The sequence below is a fragment of the Amborella trichopoda genome, chromosome 10, assembly GCF_054954075.1.
Source record: "Amborella trichopoda isolate Santa Cruz 75 chromosome 10, AtrichopodaSantaCruz75HAP2 v2.0, whole genome shotgun sequence".
Taxonomy (NCBI): Eukaryota; Viridiplantae; Streptophyta; class Magnoliopsida; order Amborellales; family Amborellaceae; genus Amborella; species Amborella trichopoda.
The window spans coordinates 4,620,755-4,633,579 of record NC_142345.1 but is presented as its reverse complement, the minus strand read 5'-3'; the positions used below and the strand labels follow the sequence as shown (position 1 = coordinate 4,633,579).

General features: G+C 39.1%; 2 protein-coding genes across 4 annotated transcripts; one reads left to right on the top strand and one right to left on the bottom strand.

Moving 5' to 3' along the window:
- The first annotated feature begins 352 nt into the window (after positions 1–352).
- LOC18434710 (uncharacterized) lies at positions 353–4,905 on the top strand. Its single transcript, XM_006844773.3, has one exon. The coding sequence runs from the start codon at positions 1,535–1,537 to the stop codon at positions 2,543–2,545; it is 1,011 nt and encodes a 336-aa protein (XP_006844836.1). The 5' UTR covers positions 353–1,534; the 3' UTR covers positions 2,546–4,905.
- Positions 3,304–11,488, bottom strand: LOC18434711 (DHHC-type zinc finger family protein). 3 transcript variants are annotated; one of them, XR_016043375.1, is made up of 9 exons: positions 10,961–11,482; positions 10,761–10,874; positions 8,614–9,012; positions 7,603–7,671; positions 7,418–7,489; positions 6,877–7,043; positions 6,679–6,759; positions 5,088–5,273; positions 3,304–4,580 (listed from the first exon to the last, which is right to left on the bottom strand). XR_016043375.1 is itself a non-coding variant. In XM_006844774.4 (9 exons), the coding sequence occupies exons 1-9, from the start codon at positions 11,000–11,002 to the stop codon at positions 3,705–3,707; spliced, it is 1,968 nt and encodes a 655-aa protein (XP_006844837.1). In that variant the 5' UTR covers positions 11,003–11,488; the 3' UTR covers positions 3,304–3,704. The 3 variants fall into 3 exon arrangements, 2 of the variants coding, with proteins under 2 accessions (XP_006844837.1, XP_088706568.1); XM_006844774.4 differs by having other exon boundaries at positions 6,877–7,005; positions 10,961–11,488; XM_088850442.1 differs by lacking the exons at positions 10,761–10,874; positions 10,961–11,482 and having other exon boundaries at positions 8,614–8,960.
- Positions 11,489–12,825: the final 1,337 nt, after the last annotated feature.

Below are 12,825 nucleotides of genomic sequence, written 5' to 3'. Positions count from 1 at the left end.
CCACATCCTCCGTGAACTGGTGGTTAGCTTTCGATTATTTCTGCTCAATCTCTCTCTTTCTCTCAGTAAATTACATGCATCTAGGGATTTAATTAAATTAATATGCTGCCTATTTCTTTCGTCTCTCTCTCTCTACTCTACTATGTAAGCACCAAACAAAAATTGTCGGCTTACCCAAAAGCCAAAATGATCCTTCCCAACTACAACGCTCCTCAATGACATTGGAAGGCGTTGGGGATTAGGCAACCCTACCGACCAACTCCATTATTATTCATCATTCTTACTTTGCTTATACTTGACATTCCTCTCTCACTAGAATGCCTTGCTCTTTTTTCTCTCTCCTCTCAATCCTCATACTATTCTTTTTCTCTCTTAAATTTTATCCTAGATTTTACTTACCATCTTATATTGGTCTTTTGCTCTCATTATTCTCAACTCGTTTTTCTGTATAACCGATCTCAAATAGTTGGGAAAAAGTTTTGATGATGATTCTCTACTATTTTTTTCTCTCTGATATGAATTCTCATATTACTTTCTCTCTTATGTTAATCCCCAATATTATTTGGCATATACGAGACACTGTACCCTCCGATTTCCTCTCTCATATGAATCTCTGACGCTATATATATTCTTTCCTTAACGTACCCTATTGATCGTTGGTGACACCTTATGTAATGGGAGTGTGTACAATAATACCATTTATCTTTGATACAAGGAGGTTAATTGCTACTAGCCATTAAATATTAAATTGAATGGCTTGGGATATGCGATAAAGTCCAAAAAAAGAAAAAAGAATTTGAACTAGAAGTCTATTCAATGACATATTCACAACCACCAAATTTAAAAATTTAAAATCTGATGTGACTGTGATTGCTTTATATTCAAAGCAAATTGTCTGCTTACATACTCTTCCTCGTGTAATATATAGTCATGTGACCATCGCTTTTGTGCACGTTGATATACTTCAAAACTTTAAAAACTAAAATACTTAAATTTTATCAAAATTATTATAGAAATATTCAATGCCTCAACGAAGCCAATTCTAAGATTAATATTTTGACATGTATATATTCGATGTTTATAGGATTATATACCCATTTGTTCATTCATATCCAAAAGTACCGCACTCAATTGGACATTCACGGGGGGATCTTCACCCGACTAATTATATTCGTCAAAAGATAATTATGGCTATTGCATATGTTTATTGATTCCTATCAACCCATGGTTGAAGGAGGGATTTCTTATTGTGAAAGCTTTAAGGGCTCCACCATATATCTCATATGTTAGTTGTTGGTAGTTGTTTTTTTTCTCCCTACTCCCACCATACTCATAGGGCCAAGAAGCCTAGCCTTTGCACCTTAAACTTTCTCTCTCTACCTCTCTCTCCCTTAAACTTTCTCTCTCTACCTCTAGTCTTTGCAACTTAAATATTCTCTCTCCCTTCCTCTCTCTCTCTCTCTGCACCCACCTCTCCTTCCCCCCTCTAAAATAGAGGAAACTGAGAAGGTCAGGTTATCTCTCTCTCTATACAATGGCAGCAAGAGAGGAGGCCATGGAAGAAGCGGTAGGCATCAGAAGAGTGATGAGGCGATCGGTCTACACGTTCCTGCAAAACTACTCGTCCATTGCGTGTGTGGCAGCCATCCTTGCACTCCCGGCCTCGGCCTCAATCCTCCTTTCTAACACTCTCTCATTCTCTATTCTCCCTGCCATTCTGTCTCGCATCCGCTCCCTCTCCCTTGCTACCGGCCTTCCAGAAACACGCCTGGCCTCTCTCATCCAGCTCAAGCTCTCTCAAACGCTCTCTTCCTCTCTCCTCTCTCTCCCCTTCTCTCTCTCCTTCCTCCTCCTCGCAAAGGCCTACCTCTTCCGAACCACTTTCTCTGTCTCCAAACGAAGCACCAGCTCCCTCCTCTCCATATGGACCCGGCTCCTCATCACCCACCTCTCCACCTCTCTCTTCATCCTCACGGTCAACGCCACCCTCTTCTCCCTCCTCTCCATCTCTATCCTCTCTCTAGATATTCTTGACTTCTCCTCCCTGCCCCCCAATTGCTCTCACTTCCTTTCAGTCGCCGCCGCTATCCTTTACTCCATAATCCTCACCAACACTATTGTGGTCTGCAACTTGGCCACGGTGGTGAGCGGTTTAGAGAATTTCAGTGCATTTCTCGCCATTTTGAAGGCCTATATCTTGATACAGGGGAGAACGGCAACCGCTCTTTTAATCACTTTGTGCACTAATCTCAGCTTGGCCGGAGTTGAGGCCCTGTTTCAGTACAGGGTGGTCGGAGCTTCTTATTATTTCTCGGCTTCTTCTTATTATTATTTTGAGATGAATGCTCTGTGGGAGGGGCCACTTCTCATCTATATATACTCCATTATCACAATGCTTGATCTGGTGATGTGGTGCGTATTCTATAAGAGCTGCAAGTCTATTTCTCTCTCTGAGAACCAGAGGATTTATCAGTTTCAAATGAGAATATTGGATGATGATGATGGTGCGAGGTCCAAGCTCTTAGAAGAAGGGGAGGAAGTATAATTCATGGCGGGTTTGAGCCCATCTTCTATTGCTGATTATACAACTCCCTTGTCTAGTTGTGATCATCTGTAAATTCAGATTCGTTGCATCTCTCTCTCTCTCTCTCTCTCTCTCTCTCTCTCATGGAGCTTTTGCCTGAAAATTGAGGTGCCCCAACAAGGGGAAGCTGGTTCGATATGGAGATTTTTTTGTCTACAAGAACACAAAAAACAAAACATCAGAAAAAAATAAACATCATTTGGTGACCTGCTGACGGAAAAGCAATCATCAATGCCATTGGAGTTTTGTTTTCTTCTATTTCACAAGTATGAAGAAAAATACTCCTCATTGCAAAGAAGATTTTCCTTTGTCTGTGCTTTGGTTATGTTAATCTTGTATCATTTCCTTATCCCCAAAAAGACCCTTTGGAGCATGCATATAATGATAGAGCATCTGTTTTCTTCCCAGTTCAAAAATTACAATCAGTTTGCTCTCTCCTAATAAACAAATAAGTTTACCATAATCCAAAGGTGTATGATATTTGGTACTCCAAAAGGTTCTCCACTAAGATCAGTATAGCTTAAATGTGTTCCCTTAGAAGGATCAATTTCCACCATCCATCAACAGGAATGGGTGATGCATGGCCTTTGGACTACGGAACACCATACACTACTACTCCATTAGAATCTGGTATAATACCCTTGGTCTACAAGTAACAAACAGAATTTTAAAGTGCATACCAGATAATCAGGAACCAAGTAATACAAGGCCAACTAGTCTACAACAACAGAAATTTAGACTGCTTCATAGATAATCAGCAACCAAGTAAATACAAGGCCAGAAAAGGAAGATGGTAAGTTAAGGAACCAACCATAGTGGTGAAAATCAAACCCCATACCAATAAAGTGACAATGAACAAGTACAAGGGGTGATCATTCCATTTCAAATTCCCTCTCCGCACTCATTCAAAAGCCACACCATTCTTCCTTTCCATCACCACAGGGAAGTCGAAAGAGAATCCACAACAGAAAGAGCTCTCCAATTCCCTAAAATGGGAAAACCCTCTCCCCACGCATGGCTCAAGGAATTAACAAACCCCAAAGCATCCTCCCAAATCGAAAAGGAGAGAGCAAGTGAGAATGAGAGAGCCACAAAAAAATCGAATAGTTCATCAACAGAGCTACAACTGCTCATCCAAACCCTTTGTACCATTTCCTAAACCCGATGAAGATGTCGGCCTAGAACGACCGACCCTGTTATGCTTCTGCATCTGCAATGCGGCATCCATCATGCTCCCGTCTCCATAGCCAACAGAGGAAGAACCAAAGAGTAAGCTGCTCCAGTTTGAAGATCTTTGGTGCACTCTGGGGGGCACAACCCGGTCGCTATCTTCACCCCCAGAGGCTTCATAGCCATCACTTGTCGACCTTGAAAATCTTATGCTACCCCCCTGAGAAGCAGCAGCAGCAGCACCTGAAAGACCACCCTGTGTCGTATCATCAGCACCAGAAGACGAAACCCTAAAAGGATGGAGATCAGGTGAATCCAGGCTGCTTTCCGGCGATGAAGCCACCACAGCACCAGTAGCAGCTGAAGACATGGCACGACTTGTTCGAAATGCGCTTCTTGCTTCCATTTGTAGAGGCGCCAAGCTGTTCGATGTCTCTCCATCATTGCTGTGGCCACTATAATCACTTTTAGAAGGGGCTTTCATGACCAACTGGTGGTCCAGAGGCAGCCTGCTGTTGGCCTTCTTGTTGGGGCGTTTCTTGTTGTTGTTGTCTACACGAAAAGCCATCCGGCCACTGCTGCTGCCCAAACTGCTGTCGGTCTCTAGGGCATCACGTCTGGCCACCGGTTGGAGTATTTTTGACCTCTTCCTTGCTTGGGCAGCTGCTTTTGAGACTTGCTCTGCGTCAAGGCGGGCAAGAGTCCAAGGGCTGATCTTTACGGGAGCCGGATTACGTTTCTTGGTGAACGGTTCTTCAGTTACCATCATCCCCTTTTTGCGGGAAGAGGTCATGGGTAATCCAGCATCGGAAGGAATCACATCAAACTGTTGGGACAGAGATGAAACATTTACAAAACACTCAAGGCCCAAGCATCGGTCTAACACTTCTATCCAAATACAGTTTCATTACATGTCAACAGTTACGAAAAGTTTCTTCCTCTTACAAAATATACGAGTTTGCCCAGCAAATCTCATATTTTCAGGAAAGTCATCTAAATGATAAAAAACACATATGCCAGTCACATAACATTGTTCTTGGCTTACTATTGCAAGTGTATTGGATGTGCCCTCAAGTGAATTTTCAAGCACACATTTTCAAATGTTGGTATAATAACCGCATCACAAGAATACCAAGCTTCCTTACTTGCCATCAAAAGCATAAAAAGAATTCTAAACTTCCTAAGCTTTCTTACCACAAAGAGACAAATTCTAAGAGCATTCAAAGTAATGATAATTGTTGTTGAAAGCATATGGTATGTCCATAACTTTGATGCTTCGTGGTAGTCTCTCACACTTCATAGGAGGAAATGCAGGCATGTTAGGGCCATATACCTGATCTTCAACGAATAAGCGTGGAGGAGTGCACCAAGCGCCACTGTGAAAATTGCCAAATGAGCTAGCGCTGCTCATTCCGGTAAGAGAGCTGGCAGCTGGAGACATCTGAGGACTCTGTCCTGGTTCAACGCATTGTTGCTCTTGCTCCCTCAGTGCTACAATGTAATCATATGTACTGATGCCCTGTTACCGTTACAGCCGAATCCACAGTTAGATACAAGTTTGTAAGATCACAAGTACAAGTCTCCTATGGCACAGCTGAGTCCAGTTGTCTAAGTCAGGTTAAGAATAAAGACAAAGAACTTGCAATACATGTGGATACAAAGTTAACCAGAGAAGAAAACAGATGGAATTTGAACAGGAGTGTGCTATCTATGTCACAGTAACCAGCTTCGAATCCCAAAATCACTCATTATTAACCAAGTCAAAATAGGAGTCACTTAACAAAATCAGGAAAGTAAGTCGGAACGAGCGCCACATAGAATCAAGACACAAAAATTGGAATGATAATAGCAAGCAAGGTAGATTGAGCTAGATAAGACAACTCGCTTGTGTTTTTGACAAAAATCATCTGAAACATTTTTGTTTTTTGAAATGTTAAACTTTAAATCAGATGAAACATTCTGAATGATAACAACTCAGGCCTCAAACAGAGAAGTTTATCCAAAGATTAGAATGATGGGGAATAAGGCATAACTTGACTTCTTTTTGTTTTTTAAATAGAAGGCCAAAGATGGTATTTAAAATTAAGAAGCATTACAAGAGAGAGGTATGGCATCCCACAGGTTGGGCACATTATGCATTTCCAAAATTAAGATATCTTTAGTGATCTCCATACAAATATTGAGTGGAAAACCCTTTCTGATAATATGGACATAAAAAGTTATGACCGCAGCCCAGAAGGATGCAAAATGGTCACATTTTCAGTTCCAGAATTGGCTACGTCACTCCATATTTCGCAAGAATATCAGCTTCATCATTTGCCGCGCCCCACGTGTGCTGATAGGAGAGGTAACTTGGTGGCCCGTATTAGCATACAATTCAAGCAGTACATAAAACTAGCCAAATTATAACGAACATCGGGCCTTAAATAATGGTACCCCGAGATTAGACAAATAGAAAAGTCGAAAGTTAACTTGGAGCCCATTTCATGAAGTATTAGTCCACAATCCTTTTCTAGTAATATAGACATAAAAAATGTAGGACCGCAGCTCAAAAAGGTGCCAAAATGGCCCCATTCTCAGCTCGAGAATTGGCTCCGTCAATCCATCTTTCGCAAGACTATCAGCTTCATCGTTTGCCACACCCCACATGTGCTGATAGGAGATGTAACTTGGTGGCTCGTATTAGCATACAATTCAAGCAGTACATAAAACTAGCTGGCCATGCCAAATGATAACGAAAATTGGGCCTTAAATAAGGGCCCAAGATTAGACAAATGGAAAATTGAAAGTTACCTTGGTGCCTATATTAATACACAAATGTTTGTTTGATGAAGTATAAGTCCACAATTTTATGCAGTATATTAAGCTAGTGCAAACACAAGAAGGTAATAAACGAGAAAAAACAGGATATAAAGCACACAGACCTTTTTAATGAGAAGAACGTGGAAGAAAAAAAGCTGTACAAGTGGTAAAGTCGCAATCATAGCCAGGAGAGTGCAAGAAGCCTGTGGAAATGCATGTCAGAAAGGTGTTATGAGAATGGGAAATACTTTTCCCAAGTAAAAACTGATCAAACATAGTACTTAAAAGAAAAGAACAAAAGGTAGAACTAGAACACTTACCACTACTACAACAAAGGGAACCAAAGAGAAACTGCTCCCCAACTTTGATATGATCTCCACCAAGAATCGTTTCCGCTCGAGAAAACAGCAAATCAGCACGAGGATCCCAATCGACCACTGTAGAATAAGCTGCAAGCTCAAGCCCAAGGTGCACAAACCACGGAGACCTGTCAATAATAAACCAAAATGAAAAAGATCGAAATAAAATGCTTACTACAGTGTTTCACTGCTAAGAACAGGATCGGGTTTGTCAAAAGTTGGCTGTTGCAAAGAAGCCGAAGATAAAAATGGTGTGTCAAGGTCAACAGCCTACAATGTATGTTTTTTCTGTGTTTGAGAGGGACAAAATAGCAGGTAGTGATCACAGGCTTACAATGTATGTTGTTTGTGACTAGGAAATTTTCTAACAGGGAGACGGATGGGCAAAGAATAGTAGAAGTGTGGCTTTTGAATGGCTGTATATTTCTTATGATTGTGGATTTTACATGACATTGGCTACATAATTCCGTTCAGTAGATATTGTATAGGTTTGTTTGCTTACCAAAAGAAGAGCAGAAACCATGAGGGTAAAGAAGCGCTTGTAGTTTTTCCTTCCAATGCAGTTGTTGAGCCACTACAAAACGAGAAAACACAACATGAGACAGCCTTAAAAAGCAAAAGAATTGTTCACACCCCAAGGAAAATTGGGGCATATGTGTGTTTTCTTGCAGTGATCATACTTCATACCCGACAGTGATGATCAAAGCCATCCACACATTTGTCACAAACACGACAGTGCTTGCTGTACTTGTAGACCTGCAAAGATTCCATTGAAATTCCATCATATCACAATCAGCACCACATCAGATGGCAACTTTCAAAAAATTAAAAGTACCAAGCTAGATGCCACCTATACACAATATTATCCAAAAAGTTATTTTTCTCTTATTCCTTTCAAAAATGGAATTAACATATTCCCATAGTGTAGATTAGTGTGGCTCATTCCAGTGCAAATTTCAAGGGATCAATCCATGACCTCCCTCGTTCAAAATCTTAAACCTCCTCATGCACATAAGCTGTCCTAATTCAACTTTTAGAAATAGAAAGAGAAGGATATCTGGTCTAATTTACAAGATTTGAAACCTCTACCTCCCTCGTGCAAATTGAATGTCACACCACTAGATTAAAGTTTAGTGACAATAACATTCTATCAATAAGGTCATAATATATTCCAATTTTCAAGCCTAGTGCAAGGTAGAGATCTAAGTGAATAGATCAATCAGGCTTCCCATCCCTCCATCCTTCCATCCCTCCATAGCCCTAAACCACATCTGAAGGGTTAAATTCTTTTGGAAGTCTTTGGAGGGTTAATCATAGCTAGGGAAGTTCATGAGGTCCTTGTACAAACAAACATGGCTTGGCTCCCATCCAGAGAAAAAAGAAATTTCTTATAGGCAATAATTCCCAAAAATCGGTTCTCATTCTTTTGAATGATACCACTATAAGGAGCAGCACTTAAAAATTAATATGATTCAGGAAGAACACATCAAGTTTTTTCTGGTAAGGTTCTGTCCTCCATAACAAAAGGAACTTTATAAGATTCTAATTTAAAAAGTCAAGGATGAAGGATACCCAACTTTACATCGTTAAAAAAATTATCCAAAAAAAATAACATTGGCAGAAGCACAGTAAATTCATATCCAACTCAAACTAATAATTAGATAATGCAATGACCATTGCAAATTGGACCACACATACCTCTACTTCACATAAGCTGCAGTAAAACATCCCATCCTCACTTGTTTGTGCCTCTGAAGATTGGTCATGAGAACCAAGAAGGTTTTGCAAGCAAGCAAAAGGGCAGCAACCTACCAAAATCATGGGAATAATGGTGCATATTCTCTTCGGTTCAACTTTTCCAGCTGATTCTCCTTCCATTGGAGCCACATCCATTCCCTCAGCAAGTCCTTTCTCTCCAACTGAGGCAACACTCACATCATTTAGTGGAGAAGTAGTTGCACCAACAGATTCAGATCCCTTAAGATGGGAATGCTTTTTATCATTAGAAATGTGTTGATACTTCTTGGACTTGAAAACTCCAGGGTCTCCAGGATCAGTTGCAGCACACCATATGTAAAGGGCAAATACCGATGCAACCTGAAAAGAGCAGCACATTTTATCACAAGCAATGCGACATAGACAACTGGCCACCATACACACCCACCCTTTTTTCATAAGTACCATTTTATTCACAAGAAAAATTGATCCCGGTGTTTTAAATCTCACCAAGCCATCTTGTTTAGGGACCCTGGCGAGTCCAAATCCAGAGAGGTGGGACTCATTAAGTCCCACCTTATTTTGGCTTTCATTTTTTTTTTATACAGACTCAGCCACGCTGAACCTGGTGTTTGGGTTGGGGAACCTCAGTAAGTCCCAAACCGTGTTTGGGCTTTAGAACACTGGTTGATGCAATATGGTACATCAAGATGAATTGCTTGTACAAAAGGTATTACTCAAGCAGTACGGATCCATACTTCAATATGTATGAAGGGGAATGCTCGTGAATAGAAACTGTAAAGAAAAAATAAATTCATTTTATACGTGTGTTTCGTGCTCTTGTTACATTCTTATACAATGCGAATCAAGCCCGCCATCTGTTTTTCATACAGTGATAAGCTCAAATTCTTAATAGGTCCAGAAACGTTTTCAGCTCACTAGGCTGCTGAGTAAACACTGCGTTTCTCAGCCCCTTCCACTAGTTTGAAAGGAGCATTATATAACATGAATCCTAAAACGAGTAGCATGTAATGAGATTTCATGATGTAATATTTCGATTAGCAGTCTGTCAAGAAAGAGAAAACAACAGACCTATTAAAAAATATATAAAATAGAATAAAAAAGAAGAAATAAAGATGGAATAATTTTTTAAAATTTACATGTAAAGGAGGATTACAATCAACTAAAAGGACACAGAGTGGATATTGTGGCTTCAAGCTTAATTTTAAAACGAGGAAAAGATAACTACAACAGCCCTAAGTACAAGTGCCATTTTTTTTGCCAGCAAAATCGAAACTTCCAAACGTCAAGCCAGCTTGAGATTGTGAGAAATACCGAAAGGCTAGCTAGCACAGGACGGTGTCGTATCACACAAAACACAAAGACGATTCCATAGCTTTTCTTTTGAAAATTCACAAAACCCCTTTCCATGGATTTGATGAAACAAAAGATAGAAGAGCAATTTTTCAGATATCACATAGAGCAATGAAATCCATGACGTAAATTAAAAATCAAGCGAATCAGGTAAAAATCAATCGAATCAGGGGGGCAATAATTTATTGACAGCCATTTGATAGATTTCATCCCAGAACCCCAAATTTTACAACTGGAAATCCGAAACACAACCTCTAGGAACAACTGGAAATCCGAAACGCAACCTCTAGGATTTCACATTATGTTGCAAGTGAAGCATCTCATGTCCAAAAAATGCAGGCCGAAGTCTGAACTCTATGGATCAAAATAATATGCATAACCGAGGTGATAAGTGGGGAACAGTAAGAAAAAACATGTAAATCAAATTACCAAATTTATGAAAAAAAATATGCATAACCCCAGGTAATAAATCAGGATCAGTAAGCTAAAAACATAAATCAAATCACCAAATTTATGAAATTTATGAGTTATAGACTCCGCATTGCTCATAAACCGACGATTTCTAGAGGAACTGAAATGGACTAAATTTCCAGATCCAATGTGCAAGAGAATAGAGTTGAACAAAGAAAAACCATGCTCATGCAAAGCCTAGCTTGAAGATTCATCTGTGTTGACATGGAGGAAAAAAGAGATATAACAGTGAGAAAATAATGGAAAAGAAAGTGAGAAAGAAAAAATAAGAGAACGGTAAGTACCAGAGGTGTGTAGACACCGATTACAACAAACTGAAACACTTTCTTCCCAACAAAAGGCACAAAGAACACATAAAACGCAAATGCAAGAGCAATAAACACAGCTACAGCGACCACCTGTGCACAAAAAACACAGTCAAAACCCCAAATTTTAGAGAGAGAAACAGGAGAGAGAGAGAGACAGAGAGTAGATTGAGAGAGACCTGAAGAGGATGGTATGGAAGCTGCCACCCATGTTTCCTCATTGTGAAATGGTTGACAAAGGAAAAAAACAGAGCTTTCTCTCTCTCTAAAAGGAGGAGGAGGGCATCGCTATCATTAAACCTCCTCGCACCATTGCCACACAATCATTACACAGAAAAGGAAAAAAGAAAACCCTAAATCACAAAGCCACTGTAGCTAACCAGCAAAACCCAAAAAAGAAGAGACTGGGAAAGTTAGTTACACTGATTCTCTCTCTAGCTTGCATGCTTGTAGTTTTTGCAGGATGTAGAGAGAGAAAGGGGTAGAGAGAGAGAGAGGAGTGAGTGGACAAGATGAAGGGTTTAGTGAGAGAGAAGAGTGGAATGGAGGGAGGAGAGAGAAAATAGTGGAAGGGCATGGCATTGTACATAGAGAGAGGAGAGAGAATATGCTGAGAGAGGAGAAAGAGTGGAGTGTTCCTCGTATAAAAAAAGAGGAAAGATGGATCCCCACCACTCAAATAAATGAACATGCCATTCCAATCTCCTTTTCTTGCCCTTTATTAAAGGAAAGCCCGGCCCAAGCCTAAGCCTTCGTCAAATTTTTCCACTCAAATTTATAAATTAGTGAAAACAAAAATTTATCAAATTATCTAGGATGAAGTTTCTATGAGGCTTAGGGTTTATGAAACAAAATAAAGCCCCACCTCGGAGTCACTTAAAATCAATTTCTAACACAAAAAAAAAAGTGTAGTTGGCTTAGAGATGCATCCGTAGCTGTAGAGGTAAGATGCACCTTGAAATTGTATCATGCTATATAATTTTGATGTAAAATATTCTTAGAATTATCTCAAAATCTATTTTTATATCTAATTAAAAATTTTAAATTTCAAAAATGGTTAAAATCAAGTAGATCTATAAACATATGAAAATCTTAAAATTGGACAGTGTAGATAATATGTTGTAAAATGTACTATTTATGAGACTTAAAATCCTTATATAAATTTTTTCTAACAAAAAAAATTGAAACTCAAAAAATAATATAGATCTCATAGAACAGGACAATCTGATTTGCCTAGATCCTTAACAAAATCACTTGGTTCCACCAAACCCAATTTCTAGTTCTGACCGGGTAACCCCATCGGTTTCCATTGATCTCCGATCTAGATTGGGCAATTATAATGTTGATCGTCTTTTTCTTAAAACCTTATCTATCCTAAAAATAGGGCTATCTAACATTTTAATCATTTTATTTATCTAAATCTCAAAATTTTCTCAAGGAAGATTTTGTATTTGTTATTACGGGCATTCTCAAAAATAGAGATTGATGAATAATCACATAAATCTTGGTGTTTTTCTTGCTTTTGCTTTGTATTTTGATTGTGATCATGGTTGATTTTCTCGCTGGTTTCCACGGTCATACAACGTACTAGGTTCTTTTTAAAATAACGTTGAATTAATATTGGATTAGACATTGTTGTAAAGACATTCTCTAATTTTGCCACTCAGTCCAACAAAAGTTTTCTATTTTAAATACTAACATCTCAATCTAAACACATTGTAAGATATGGATCTGGTTTCTATGCGGCCAAGCTGGCATATGTAGAAATGTGAACCTTTTAATACAACTATTTTTAAGATGGATTTTAAGACTTATTTTTTAAGGACATGTAATCTCTAACATGGAGACCATGAATCTAAATAAATAAATAAATTTTAAAAACTAGAAATAATAATTCTACTAAAAAAACAGTTGGACCATTAGTTTCTATTGTTTTTAGATGGACCACCTACTTACATCCATCTTTAAGAGGGATGCTTTGCACTTTATGGACGGCATATGTAGAAATGAGGTCCAGCCCACATGAAACAATTTTCCATAAGAT